At 38.8% G+C, this 15,533-nt stretch overlaps 1 protein-coding gene across 1 annotated transcript in view; it reads right to left on the bottom strand.

Moving 5' to 3' along the window:
• Positions 1-15,533, bottom strand: part of vwa8 (von Willebrand factor A domain containing 8) — a 210,269-nt gene that overhangs the window by 18,082 nt on the left and 176,654 nt on the right. The window contains exons 39-43 of the mRNA XM_048239952.1: positions 11,340-11,496; positions 10,881-10,989; positions 8,597-8,722; positions 6,547-6,705; positions 6,113-6,211 (exon numbers count right to left, since the gene is read on the bottom strand). Coding sequence (XP_048095909.1) covers positions 6,113-6,211; positions 6,547-6,705; positions 8,597-8,722; positions 10,881-10,989; positions 11,340-11,496 — 650 coding nt within the window. The remainder of the gene's footprint in view (positions 1-6,112; positions 6,212-6,546; positions 6,706-8,596; positions 8,723-10,880; positions 10,990-11,339; positions 11,497-15,533) is intronic.

The raw sequence follows: 15,533 nt of genomic DNA, 5'->3' as shown, positions 1-15,533 counted from the left end.
AAACAGTGTCATTGTAGTGCAGAAACAACATTATCAGAGTAGTAAGAATAAGTCTATGTGCAGGATGAATAGTATAAAGATCAGTAGAATAACTATGTATAAATGTAATTACAGTAGGCCTATGTCCATTTGTAAATAAATAGAAAACTATGGGTGAGTAAAAGTAAATTGCATTCAATTAAATTGCAATTAAAAATCTTTCCAGTAGGCTTTAATGTCATGCAAAAAGTACAACCAAAGCTGAGCTTGATCAACTAGAATGTCTAAAGAACTAGAACTTGAGTGTAGTTTTTTGCTGGGTCCCAGGCCATGTTGGTCTGAGGGGAAATGAGAAAGCAGACAGTGCTGCTAAGCAAGCCCTCAATGAAGAAGTCACAGAATGTCAAATCCCTGCCCCAGATCTTAAACATATACTGAACTCTTACATCTCAGATAAGTGGCAATCTGAATGGGATTAATATACCAACAACAAGCAAGGAATGGGAATTTTGGCACATTTTCATGATCCACTGGGTCGTTATGGGCCACACAAAATACGGTGTTGCTAAAATTACTCCTATTGTGGCTATTAGAGACATGCGTTCATGAATATCCAGCTACATTCAATGAGTTAAGTAAAATACATTCACACACACAAAAAAAACATCACTAATGTTGTGGACATTCCTTTATTCTGAGATACATCAATAGGCTCTCAAAACAATCCCAAACAGACATAAGGTCTTTATAGAGCAAATCCATATAGATTATTTGTCAAATAAAACAGTAAAACAGAATTAGGGGATGGAATATATAACATTCACACTCATAGCTCATATTTTTAAAATAAATCAGTGAAAAAGTATCCTGACAAACAAGCAGCATTTTAATGCCATATTTTATAATTTCACATTTTTCTCTAGGTTACCTGATTTTTCTCTAGGTTAGCCCAGTTTGAGAGGTGCAAGACGCGTGACATTATTTATTTTTGCAGCCAATCACTGCTGTCGTTTTATTTTATTGATATGATTTTAGTCATAGAAGCTAAATTCGAAGGCAGGCCACAGGTAAAATCCAACGAACCGCATTCACCCCGCAAGGCAATAGTTGAATAGAGCTTTTGAGGTATTGCCACTGCTCCAACACTGAAAGGCACTGTTAGAATGCTTGGATCAAGCCAGGTTCAGCATGTAGTCCATGAGCCACAGGGGGTCGTCACTACCACTTGGGGGGGGCAAATTCTCACTATATTTTTCTGAAAGCTACATATATCTGGAGTATAAAATGGTATGATAGCAAGTTGGATCTAGTAGCTTTGTGGCTGTACAGGCCTTCAAAGTTGACCTGATTTGAAAAAAAAAGGAAATTCCGCCTATTGGGTTTTTTTTTGTTAAAACACTCATGAGCCCAGAAAATAATCCAAATCTTATTATTACTGATGCATTTGTGGTGTTTGATGTTGGCATACATATACTCATTATGTGATTTTGCTCTTCATTTTGGTTGATAAAATTCAAGATTTATGTGCAAAAAAAAGCTAAATGTTATGGCAATACCTGAATGCAGAACTTATATATCATTACTATTCTACCTTACTTACTTTCAATTGCGAGTTGAAATTAATGTTAAATGATGACATACATAGGTCTGCAGTACAAATGTTTTTTAAATTGTAGCTGAAACGAGTACAAAGGATCTTTAATCTATTCATTGAATTAATCATCGTCAGAACAGGAGCACAGAGGATGCCATCTCTATGGCACTTCACTCTGCCCTGTCCCACCTTGACAATAGCAACACCTATGTAAGAATGCTGTTCATTGACTTCAGCTCAGCGTTCAACATCATCATCCCCTCCAAACTAATCACCAAACTCAGTGAACTGGGCATCAATACCTCCCTCTGTAACTGGATTCTGGACTACTTGTATTGCATTCATTGTGTCTACACTTGAGATAAATAAGTTTCTTTTTTCTTTTATCACATACACATATATTGGTAGATGTTTTTTCTTTACCTTGACATGTTTCGACGTATACTTCCATCTTCATCAGAAGGTCACACGGTGGAGTAGCTCCACCGCTCAGCTGATGTTGTTGATGAGGTGTGATCCACCTGTCAGTTTTTTTTGACAGGTGGACCACATCTCCTGCTGTCAGTCAGCCGCCCCCCAGGACGGCACTCCAGGTATGGGAGAGCATATATGCTCCCTCATCTCTGTTCATCGTCTTTGGGCTCCGCTTTCTTATTTCAATCGCCTCCTTTATCCAGCGGTGGTATCGGTTGTTCTCCTGCTTAATGACTCTGGCATGCAGGAGGTGTGGTACACCTGTCAAAAAACTGACAGGTGGATCACACCTCCGTAACAACATCAGCTGATAAAAACGCGTCACACTACTCCACCGTGTGACCTTCTGATGAAGATGGAAGTATACGTCGAAACATGTCAAGGTAAAGAAAAAACATCTACCAATATATGTGTATGTGATAAAAGAAAAAACAAACTTATGGATTCTGTACTTCCTAACCAACAGACCTCAGTCTGTTAGGTTTAGATAATCGCACCTCCTCAACCATGAACACCAGTGTACCACAGGGATGTGTGCGAGCCCTCTCCTCTACTCCTCTTCACCCACGACTGCACACCTGTACATGGCTCTAACACCATTGTCAAGTTTGCAGATGACACTACGGTGATTGGGCTCATCAGCAATAACGATGAGACGGCCTACAGGGGGGGAGGTCCAGCACCTAACATCGTGGTGCACTGATAACAACCTGGCTCTCAACACCAAGAAGACCAAAGAGCTCATTGTGGACTTCAGGAAGTCTAAAGCTAGCACACACACACCCATTCTCATCAACAGGACTGAGGTGGAGCATGTCACCAGCTTCAAGTTTCTGGGTGTCCACATCTCTGAGGACCTCTCTTGGACCCTCAACACCTCTACCCTGATCAAAAAGGCTCACCAGCGTCTCTTCTTTCTGAGGTCCATCTGTCTCCTCAGATCCTGGTGAACGTCTACCGCTGCAACATCGAGAGCATCCTCACCAACTGTGTCACAGTTTGGTATGGCAACTGCTCTGCCCACGACTGGAAAGCACTGCAGAGGGTGGTGAAAACTGCCCAACACATCACCAGTTCCTCACTCCCCTCCATCGAGGCCATCCAGGGCAAGCAATGTTTGCGTAAGGCGCGCATCATCAAAGACTGTTCTCACCCCAACCACAGACTATTCACCCCACTCTCCTCCGGGAGGCGTTACAGGTCTCTCCGCATCCGAACCAGCAGGTTTAGAGGAAGCTTCTTTCCTGCGGCTGTCACCCTACTGAACTCTAGCTCTGCATCCCGGTGACATCCAACAAACTAAGCCCCCCCCATCACCCCCTGCCCCGCCCCCGCCTGATGCCTCCTTGTCTGTGCCTGTTGAGGTGACCACGAGCATGGCAACCTTGACAGGGACAACAAGGAGGCGGACATCCCCTAGCCCCCCCTCACAACTGCACTACCCTATCCCACCCATCTATCCCATCCATCTATTTATTTACAAATGTACATACTGTAATTACAATTATACTGTACATAGCCATATTCTATTGCTTTTCATCCTGCACATACACTTATTATTAATACTATTGTAATGTTACTGTTTCTGCACTACAATGGTACTGTTACCACACTGCACATAGTTGTACTGTACCCATCTGTCTATATGGTTCATACTAAATATCCATATTTATTCAGTTCTTCTGTAATATATTCTGTTAATACACTGCATATATCTATATTGTTCTTACTACTACTATAATGGCACCGCCACTACATTGCACATACCTGTACATGTTGTTCATATTACAGTACATAGCCATATTTATTCTGCTCTTATAAGGTAACTGCTAATACACTGCACATATTTATATTTAATTTATGCTACTCTAAACCACCTTCTGCAAAACAACTGTATACTACTGTCTACACTGCACTATATTTCTTGTCCTGTCTATGCACCACCTGCCTATACTGTGTATATCACATTGCACTTTTCTGCTTTTTTGCACTTCTGGTTAGACGCAAACTGCATTTTGTTGTCTCTGTACTTGTTCTCTGCACAATGACAATAAAGTTCAATCTAATCTAATTTAATCTAAAAAATGATCTGCCTCTGCTTTGCCTCTTTACGGATCATGCTATGAATAGCAGCAGCAATGTCTGCATAAGTTGAGACATTGTTATTGACCTTCTGGACCAGAGACATTCCATCAATGATTGTTGCTGTATTATATGCATCTGGAAGATTATCTGATAGTGATGCAAGTTTCTGCAAATGCTTTGCAAGTGCTGCTTTAGAGGTTTTCCTTGGGGTCCCCTCAGGTGTTGCCAATGACCATGGTTAAGGTCCAAGAGGGTGACAAAAGACTTATCTTATGTCCAGTCTTTAACATGATGGTCTTGCCATGTGCATGTATTTTCTTTTTTGACTCATGCTCGTAATTGTCTTTAATTTTTGCTTTGTCAATGTATCATGGAATTTGTGCTTAGGTGTATCTGACTCCAGCCTCTATGTCATGATCTTTGCCTGTAGTATCAGCCTGAATCAGATCATCCCTAACCTCTTGTGTTGCTTTGCCTGCTGTAGATATGCAAATGAACTCATGTTCCTCTGAAAATGGATTGATCCAATTTCAGTTTCTGTCTCATTCGATCTAACTGTGTAGAATTTTTAAAACTGTTGTAAATGTATGTACTTGTAGATCAAGTCTTGGAAAATAGCTATTATTTCTTTTTAATGGAAATGATTTTAACATCAGATGAAAGACAATTTTAAGTATGATGATAATAATAATAATAATTGTACATAATGATAATGTGTAAAGTATGAATATTTTCACCAACCAGTTCATCTACATCTCATTCCCACATTCTTACTAGTCAAAAGTACAACTGAAATGTATAATGTAGATCATTTTAGCACCTGTGATGGAATTACCATAATTTCCCAACTATTAGCTGCAGCTTTTACATTGATTTTGCAATATTTTCTTTCACTTAATACACAGGGGCAGTTAATATGGTATATGGTTTTGTTTCTTTTAACTTTAACTTAAAACACTGTCCTGTGGCTTATACACAATATGGCTAATACACAGGAAATTACTGTATGTATTTCATGTGCCCTGGACATTATAAAATTATAATATTTATGTTAAGCTGGGTACATGTGGTGATGTGAACAATTTTCATATGGTATTCCTTGAATGTAAAGGTAATATTTGATTGGTAATCTTAATGTTTTGATCTCTATGGGTAGTTTCAATAAAATACTAATTTACTGAATTTTGGTGTGTTTCCAAATAGTACATTTACAAATAGTAAATAGCATAGCAATGCAGACCTATGTAATCATTTGCATTTCAAGTCTCTGCTGGGAGGTAGGAGGGTATAAATACATTGATTAATGAGGTAGTGGGCATTTCAATTAGTGCTGCAACCTGTGTCTCTGAAAACGTAGATTTGCTCATTATTACACATAAATCTTGAATTTTATCAACCAAAATGAAGGGCAAAATCACATAATGATTCAAAATATGTATGCCAACATCAAACACCACATATGCATCAGTAATAATGAGGTTTGGATTATTTTCTGGGCTCTTATGAGTGGTTTAACAAAAAAAAGCCAATAGGCAGAATTTCCTTTTTTCAAATCAGAGGTCAACTTTGAAGGCCTGTATAGCCACAAAGCTACAAGATCCAACTTGCTATCATACCATTTTATACTCCAGAGATATGTAGCTCTCAGAAAAATATAGTGAGAATTTGCCCCCCCAAGTGGTAGTGACACGCCCCTTTTTGGGCCTGTGGCTCATGGACTAATAGCGTATGTCACTGTCTGCTCACGTTGGTGACTGGACCAGGGCAAGCACACTTTCGCAGTTCCCGCCGGAAATGCAGTCTAGTTTGATTAAATGTTTTAATCGATTGACAGCTCTATTTTAAATGCAGTATAGTAGATATCATAATGAGCAAATACAGTCAAAAAGCAGGTGGTTAAATTGACATGAGGATACTAAGCAGCACTTCAAGATGCCAAACTGTATAGTGAAAAGTGGAGTTTCACAATCGATTACTTACCTTCAGAACTTGCAGTCTCTCTTTGTTGTTCTTAGGGACTTTGTCACTTCTAACTAATTCAATATCAAATCCATCTCCTGAATGGCCTACAATATCATACTGAGACAGAGGGTATAAAGATTAGGAGTAGCATAGTGAGAATCAAAATCCTCTTTCGAGGTAAGGACTGATTTAAGCAATATGACACGAGTGGGAGTGGGGCTGGTAAAGGACAATGGCACGGCTGTAATTCGGCCATAGGAACAAGGCCGAATGGCCAAGTGCCGTAGGCAAGGACACAAGTGTCAAATTGCTTTTATACAACAGTTCCATTACCAATAAATTTAGTTTTAGGATACAAAATTATGATTTCTATCGTGAAAAAGGGTTACACAGTGGGTTTATGAGAGTGTGTGTGTGTGTGTGTGTGTGTGTGTGTGTGTGTGTGGTCTTACTTTAAACTTATGCTCGTAGTTCTCCAGTGCCTCCATCACCATGCACACAGCCTCCATCGAGCGCTCCAATCGGCCATCTACCGCATTAAACCGGTACATGCTGCCTGAAACGTCTACCAAGAGACGCAACCGCTTGGGCTTCTGCTGTGGGGTGCCGAGCTGTAGCATTAAATAAAGTCATATGAGTGCTTATATGCTTACTTTAGCGTTACAAACTACAAAGCTACACACTGTCAAAAACGTAATATTTGTGGCTACAGTCAGGCAACAGATTATAGCATCAGATTAGATTCAACTTTAACTTTATTGTCAATGTGCAGAGTACAAGTACTGAAACAACGAAATGCCGTTTGTGTCTAACCAGAAGTGCAAAAAAGCAATGCAATGCAATGTGATATACACAGTATAGAGAGGTGGTGCAGTTTAAACAGTAAAAGACATATAGTTCAGTGTATACAGTTAAGAAAGTGGTAAGGTTTACAGTAATATAAATTAAATATAAATATGTGCAATGTATTAGCAGTAGCCTTATAAGAGTAGAATAGATATGACAGTAAGAACAATGTATGAACAACATGTACAGATATGTGCAGTGTAGTAGCAGTAACATTATCAGATTTGTAAAATATAATAATCTATGCAGTGTATTAACAGTTATAAAGAAACTTTACAGAATAAAGATGGATATTCAGTATGAACTGTATAGACAGATATGTACAGTATGTACATATATGTGCAGTGTAGTAACAGCAACATTATAGGAGTAGTAAAAAATAAGTGTATGTGCAGTACGAATAGTATAAGGAGCAGTAGAATATGGATATGTATAAGTGTAATTACAGTATGTACATTTTATAAATATAAATAGAATACTATGGATGGGATAGGGTACTGCAATTGTCTGGGGGGAGGGGACTGTTGAGGGGCAGAATGTCCGCCTCTTTGCTGTCCTTGTAAGGGTTGCCATGTCTTGATTGCCCCTTTACAGAAATTTCAGGTTTCTGGCAAACAGTTGCTGCAAATTTGCGGCAAGGTTATATTTTCACATGCAAATTAGGTTTCTGGCAAATAGTTGTGGTTAACTTTTGGCAATGTTGCAACAAATCTGCAGCAATGTCATATGCAAATTAGTTTTGTCACCAGAAGTTCACTGAAAGTTTTCCATTATTGGCTGTGAACAGTCTGTGGTTGGGGTGAGAAAAGTCTAATGTACAGTGGGTTGCATAGGTTTACACCCCCATGCTAAAGTTGACTAAAAAGAGGAATAAAAAATCATCTTTTGGAAATTAATCTTAATGCCTTAATTTAAAAAAAATTAGGCAAAACAGACCTTTAAGGACACCAATTTTCTTTGTGAATGAATAATGTATCGTAAATAAATAAATGTTCTTTATTAAAATACAGGGGGCATTACATATGGTGGGCACATCATTATGATTTATTAAGAATGATCATGATGATTTCTTTTTCTGCCAAAAATGTGGTCATCACTACTCAAATTCTGATTTGAACACAACTTGTGCAGTTCTCTAAACACCACAAATGCCATTGTTCACAATTTAGTTGAGGGGCCACAAAGATGATGAACTCATGAGTAATTAACCTTGAATTCATGTAATCATGATGATCATGCTTAAGAAATCATAAATCATAACAATGTACCCACCGTACCTAATGCTTTAGTTGATGTGTTGTTCATGCATGAAGTCATGAAATACTTTGAACTCATGTCAATTCCTGATGATTCATAAGATATAAAGGAATGAAGTAATGCATGAATCATGAATTAATTCATGAACTCTTACCGTAAATTGTAACCCTATAAATTTAGATAACTAAGTATAGTCCAATAAATGCAATCTGAAAAAAATGTGCTACATGTTTACTTCAGTAATAATGCTGTCAACGCTATGGTTGTGTCACAAAGCATTTTGTAATTATTATCTGTGGATGATCTAACCATATGAACTATGGAATTTATGTCTGTGTGCCCCAGTAGCAAAGAAGGGATGCCTTAACAAAAGTTTTCCAGCTTTTTCCAGGAACATACCTCTGGTTCCAGCTCTCCTCTGCGTTTATAGATGGCTTTTTCTCCGGTCAGTCCATCAATTATTTTTGAGTCATCTAGTTCACCCAGAGCCTGATTCTTCAGCCACTGCCTTTCTTTGCCTTTTGCCTAAGATACACATCAAGGGCACAAGGTCAGAGACATGCTCACACCATTATGCTTCCTAAAAGATCTAGGTTCAGGCCACAAGTCCTCTTTAGATTTGATCAGTAAACGAATAGGGAGAACCAGCAGACAATTAAATAAACTAACCCTTGGACATAGAAAAAGGTGTACAGTGTAACATGACTAATCTTAATCTTTTATTTTTAAATTTAGAGATTCAATTGTCTCTGGGGTGCCAGGCAGTATTTGCTGCCAATTCAAATGTAGTCACAGTTAGAGCGAAACTATCACACAAATCAAACAACATAGACACGTTTTATAAGTTTCAAATCATATATTGTGATAGTTTAAATTAAACCAAAAATATTCATACACAACTTAAATAATCGATATCCCTCCATACAATCAAAAACAAAAATGCTATTTAAACAAAAAGGGAAAGTATGAAAGAGTCTGAGTCACTGAAGGAAAGTGAGTTGTGGAATATGTTGAATTAGTTGTATACTGGTGGAAGGGAAACGTGAACTCGGAGATGAGTGTTGAGTTACCAGCGGGAGACTAGCCAGGGGAGCTGCAGAGTAGGCCTACGACTTTAACCAGGGATCTTCGCAACACCGCGACAAGAGAAAGGAAAACATCTTGCCATGCTGCCGATCCATTCCGTCGTGCGCAACACAAAGTAATTTGAGCCGGTCCTATTTTGCTCAGGATCCGTGCTGCTTCATAGTAATTCCTCAAAGGGATTAATCCACAAGGGTACGATCCAAGGAATCCAATGTAACTTATCCAGTGTGAATGTTCTGTTTTAAAATGCTCCCGCCATGTCTCACATGCCCTCGGTAACTACTCTCTCCGATAGAGCTTCCTGTAATTAGCGCCGCTCTCCCTCCGCAGGTTAGGCCAAGCAGCCTTTTATCGTCAGCTGACTGCGTGACGTTAACCTAATTGTCGTTGGATAAGCCTAAAGTAATACATTTTTATATATGGAATATGGAGCGGTCCGCTACAACAGTATTGACAATGTATTTATTTGGCCAGAAAAGTTGCACAGTCTATATTTTGTTGGACTGCTTATGATGCACACCTAATGTGGCATTGTGTCAACAACCTTATGCAACGTCACAATTGAACACAGGTCGGTTGATTGTCAGTCGATGAGTTGCATTCATTTTTTTGCTGAGATCTTATTTTGACAAAGGGAGAGTTGAGCCACTATGTACAGTCTTTTCCAGCACATACCAAAAAAACTGTGGATTCTGTGGTGACCAATTCATGTATAAAAATGACTCCTCTTGCTCCCTGAACCACAATTACTAAATCTACATACAATACTCTAAGTCCGAGAACAAAGAAAATCAGGGAAGAAAAAAATGTACCGCATAGCGATATATGATATGAACGCTGCATGACGTTGCCACCTGCTATACAAAAAATAAAGGACACCCCATTACTCAATTGAAATTACTATTTGAACACAATAAGGTTGTGTTTTATGTAATTGTAACATAATATGGTTTGATAAATTGGACAGTACTGACTTTTCAATTTTTACAGTGTATGATGTCATCACGCTATATCTCAGAAAGTATTTTAAAAATACAAAAACAAAACTATATAAGTCTTTTGATACAAATACATTATCACTGTAACCAAAGAAAGTAGAACAACATGCCAAACAAGCTGGCTTCTTTTTAAACTCAATCACATTTCCTTTGTGTGCCTGGGGCGGTGGTAGTGTAGTGGTTAAGGAGCTGGGCTAGCATGCAGTAGTCTAAAAGTTGTGATTTCAATTCCCGGCTTCAAATGTTGTGCCCTTGAGCAAGGCACTTTACCCCAAGTTGCTCTGGGGACAATGTAATCCCTTGTAATATAGTTGACATATGTAAGTCACTTTGGACAACAGTGTCTGCTAAATTAATAAGTAAATGTACAAATGCATGACTATTGCCTACATACAAACAGGGGGATAAGCAGGATAATGGCCTTCGAGGTCTCCATATACTGTATGGATATCCGCCTCGTCCATTAATTCCGTATATCAGGACACCTCCCTTACATAATGTTGCATTTGTTCCATGTTCAGAGAAACATGATGGACTTCACTGGAATCAAGGTTGTGACTCCATTATTAATCTCTCTTTCTGACACACAAACACATTACCTGAAGGCTGTCCAGAATGATTCGTAGAGACTGAACTTGCCGACGTACTGCTCCAGAAATACGCTCGTAAGTGGAGGCATCATACTCAGTCATTTGAATTTCTTTAAGTCTGATGAATACAAATACATGTGATTTCACAGTAATGTTATGACACAAATCTGAGCTCAGCATTCAGTATCATTTAGGTTTTTAGTTATCGTAACATGTGCTTAATCAGGTTATAACTGGAAAAGGTGTTTACATGACTCATACGCAATCGGAATATTGTTATCATTCTAAATATTTAATTAAATTGTTTTAAAACAGGAATATGGAGTGCACGGGAACATAGTCTATGTCAATGAAAAAAAAAACAGTGAAGAGTATGTAAAGTCAATCCTGAATCCTGAAATCCTGTTCAACTTCATAATTCTTTGAGAAGATGTCAATTAAGTCTCCTAGAAATATATGGCACCATACCGCTCTTTAAAAGCCTTCTCCCCCATCTCACGTGCTGCCTGTTTGACCTCATCAGGTACAGCATCCTTCTCCATCTGGGAGACCTGGTAAACTTTGTGTCCAGAATCCAAACGGTAGGGGCCTCCCTTGCCCCCAAGTCCTGCTGTGTCCCTGCCACCTGTCAGCCAAAAAATAAATACAATAGTTATGCAACACCTCAGAGTGAATTGAATCATCCCACAAAGTATTTGGAGGTAGCAGAATAATTAGCAATGTACCTGATCTGTAGATCTGTACCAAAGGAGACCAACATTTCTGGTCTTTTTGTTTTTATTTAGATAGGACAGTGAAGATTGACGGGGTGAGTGGGAGAGAGAGAAAGAGATGGGGTGGGATCGGAAAATGACCGCAGGTTGGATTCAAACCTGGGTCCCCATGGGTACTTGGACCCAACGAATTTATGACGAATTATGTACCCATCATCTGATGGCTACTTTCAGCAGGATAACGTGACATGTCACAAAGTTTGAATTATCTGAAAGTGGTTTCTTGAACATGACCTCACTGTACTGAAATGGCCTCCACAGTCACCAGATCTCAATCAGATAGTGCACCTTTGGGATGAGGTGGAATGGGAGATTCACATCATGTGCAGCCGGCAAATCTGCATGAACTGCATGATGCCATCATGTCAATATGGATGTGCATATGGATGTACTAAATTAGTATCTAAATACAGATCCTGTCATTCAGTGTAATGGATAACACTGGGATAACACTGTGGTGTAATGGAGAAATTACATAAGACTGAATGATAAAAACATTGCACTGAATGATGAAATGTTTACTTCAACAAGTAAAAAATGGTAATTCCATTGTGCTTCTGGTCACAATAACAATATTTTAGAATGGTGCAGCAAATGACTAACGTTTCAATGTGGTTACATCTTCATCAAAGTCCATGGGAGACAGAGGCGGTAGTGCCCTATTAAGTTAAATTGAAAACACCCTCAAGTACGTAAAGGGGGCCATACCTTCAATTAGCCCACGTCATCCCTAGGCCTACTCTCATTTGAACTAGATGTACCGCAGAGCGGTACAAAATATGACCGCCGCCCAGTCCACATTTTTTCCACAAAAATCACGCTGAAAGGCCTATATGATTCTAACTGTCTCACTAAATTGCATTATCCACACTCAATTCTCACTGGTATCTGCTAGACAACAAGTACCAAAGCATGATTAGTTCATAGATTTCACATTTTATACAACCCCACCCCCATCTTGCCTGTTCATAATTCTGAGAAATTCTTGAATTGTGTGCATGTGTGCGTGTACATGTTTATGTTTATGTGTGTGGGTGTGTGTGTGTGTGTGCGTGCTTGTGTGTTTGCCTGCGTATGTGTGTTTGTGCATGTGCATGCATGCGTACATATGTCTACTGTGTGAGTATGCGTCATACGTATGATTACTGTGAATGTATGTGTTTGCGTGTGTATCTGTTTATGCACATGTGTGCACATGGAATGGGTTAACATGAGCCCTGGAGGCAAAAATACGGAAAAAATTGGTCATCCTAGGCCAGGGGTGGGCAAACTGCGGCCCGCGGGCCGGATCCGGCCCGCCAAGCACTTTCATCCGGCCCGCTGAGCATTTCATTTGGTTATCAGGCTGCTCGCTATTTTTTTCCTGCGATAGAGACGACGTTGGTTAGCTTTACTGCAAACTGCTTTTCACTCTCCTTAGAGAACGTTTACAATGTTAATGTCAAAACATCATGTTAAATAGAGATAACATCATGTTAAACTAAGTTAACTCTTAGTTATCTCCTTTGCAGCAGATCTAACGTGAACATGCGATCCATTTAATTGGGAACGCGTCTGCACTCACAAGAGGGAGAGAGAGCCGCAGGTTCCAGCTGGCCTGTCATTGTTGATAATTGATATCTCCGTCTTATAAGAAACTTTTAAAAGGAAATCATGAAGGCAGCAGTAGTTCCCACTACTGACCATTTAAAAAGTGTGAGAGGGCCATACCGTAGCAGGCAGAAGATCACTGAAAAATAAACGTGAATTAAAGCGACTGTCTTAAAGCGACAGTGCACAATTTATACATTTGTTAAACAGCATAAAATTAGCAGTATTTTTAAGCAATTAATATTTTAAAATAAATATTTTGTCATACTAAATTATAGGATATAAAAAATGTATTTTATTTTATGTGTGTGTCGTGGGGGGGTTGTTGTGCGGCCCGCCGGCCAATTTTAAAAACCCAGTGTGGCCCTTGAGCCAAAAAGTTTGCCCACCCCTGTCCTAGGGCCTACGGTTCTCAAGATATTCACAGAAAACTGTGTCTGCCCTACCCTCCTTTCGCGGGGTCCAGTACAGCGGGGGGCTACAGATCAAAACAAAAACGATGGTTCCATGCTATCCATGTGGGGTTACATGCCCACCAAGTTTCGATGTACCCGGTCTTTCAGTGTCGGGGAATCCTTGTTGGTGTACGGTCACTAAATGTACACATTTTATTGTAAGGCCCCCCATGAACGAAAGTTCACAAAACTTGGCATGCATTCGGAGGGTGTCATAATGATCCTACACTTTCAATTTCGTGCAGTTTTGACCATGTCAGCCAGAGATGTTGTGATGAACACCTAATTTTTTGCTTTTTAATTTTTAACTAGGTGGCGCTATACATGAAATAAGTGGTAATGGGATGGGTTGACATGCCCCCTTAAGACCAACATAAAATAAAATTTAAATAAAAAAATTTAAATATTTTTTTATTTAAATAAAATTTAAATAAAAAAATAAAGACAATCTATTCTCAATAATTGCTTCAATCATCAGAAAATCAATCTGCTTATCTACGCGGAAAAAAAAAAAAACTTTTCTAGAAAACTTTGACCTGGCCTAGTATTTCATATTGTTAATTTGGTTTGTGTAGAACAGAAATTCGGTTGCTACAGAAATGTGACGTCACACTTTGGTACTCGATAGCGAAAGGCGCATATGAAGCACAACTGAAGACACACCGTCACGATATGTGCGTCTGCAGGATAAATGTCCTTAGGGTTTTTTATTCAGTCATTTGAACAGTATTGGGGTAAGTGTTGCTTTTTTCAGGCTATGTTTTCGATGGTATCCCCTTGTAAGTCAATAGAGAAAGTAATTAACTGTGTATAACTGTTTCGTCGTTGACTATGACACCACAGTGAAGTTAGTTTAACTTTGCCTTCAAATAATTGAGTTCAAATAATAGACAAGTGGAGATGTGTGTAGCCTATACTCTGCTAGGTTTAGTAAAGCATGGTTTAGTGGAATACCTGTTCCATACGGTCTTGTGTGCAAGCAGATTCCTTCAAATGTGCCGCTGACTATCAAAATACCAATGCGCTGTTTGAAGTTGCTAACTATGCTAATTATGTTAACCATGTGACGTTGCTAACTTAGCTAATGTTTTTAACAGTTATGCAAACAATGCTAACTATGTTAACTATACTAACCATGTGACTCAGCTAACTTAAACTTAAGCTAACTTTAGTAGTTATGCTAACAATGTTAACTATGCTAACAATGAGACTTAGTTAACTTAGCTAATGTTTTTAACAGTTATGTTAACAATGTTAACCATGCTAACAATGTTAACTATGCTAACCATGTAACAGCTAATTTAGCTAATGTTTCTTCACAGTTATGCTAACAATGTTAACTATGCTAACAATGCTAACTAGGTAGGGAAGACTTATTTTGAAACAATTGTAGGCAGAGGATACAGTTGATGGGAGTCATAGTTGATTGACAACTGACAGTTGGAATAGTTGAGCAGTAAAAAAGTTGGATAGTTTAAATGGATAGTTTAAAAGTTTATTTTGAAACAGTTGTGGGCAGAGGAAGCAGTTGAACAGGATCTGTAGTCTGTAGCGGGAGCGAGGAGTTACTCCGCTGCTAAAGTGTGTGTGTGTGTGTGTGTGTGTGTGTGTGTGTGTGTGTGTGTGTGTGTGTGCGTGGGTGTGTGCGTGTAGGTGTGTGTATTTTAATATTCAGTCTACTGCCCAGGAGAGGCACTTACCTTAACAAATCACCAGCGCTATAAACTAGGTGAGTATATATTATAATATAACAATAGTAGCTATACTAAATAACAGACAATTTAAATATAGATAAATGAGTAGTTAATATATTGGAATGTCTATATTTAATCTAGTAATAAAAT

This window comes from Alosa alosa, chromosome 3, assembly GCF_017589495.1.
Source record: "Alosa alosa isolate M-15738 ecotype Scorff River chromosome 3, AALO_Geno_1.1, whole genome shotgun sequence".
Lineage (NCBI taxonomy): Eukaryota > Metazoa > Chordata > Actinopteri > Clupeiformes > Clupeidae > Alosa > Alosa alosa.
This window is presented reverse-complemented; position numbering and strand designations above follow the sequence as displayed.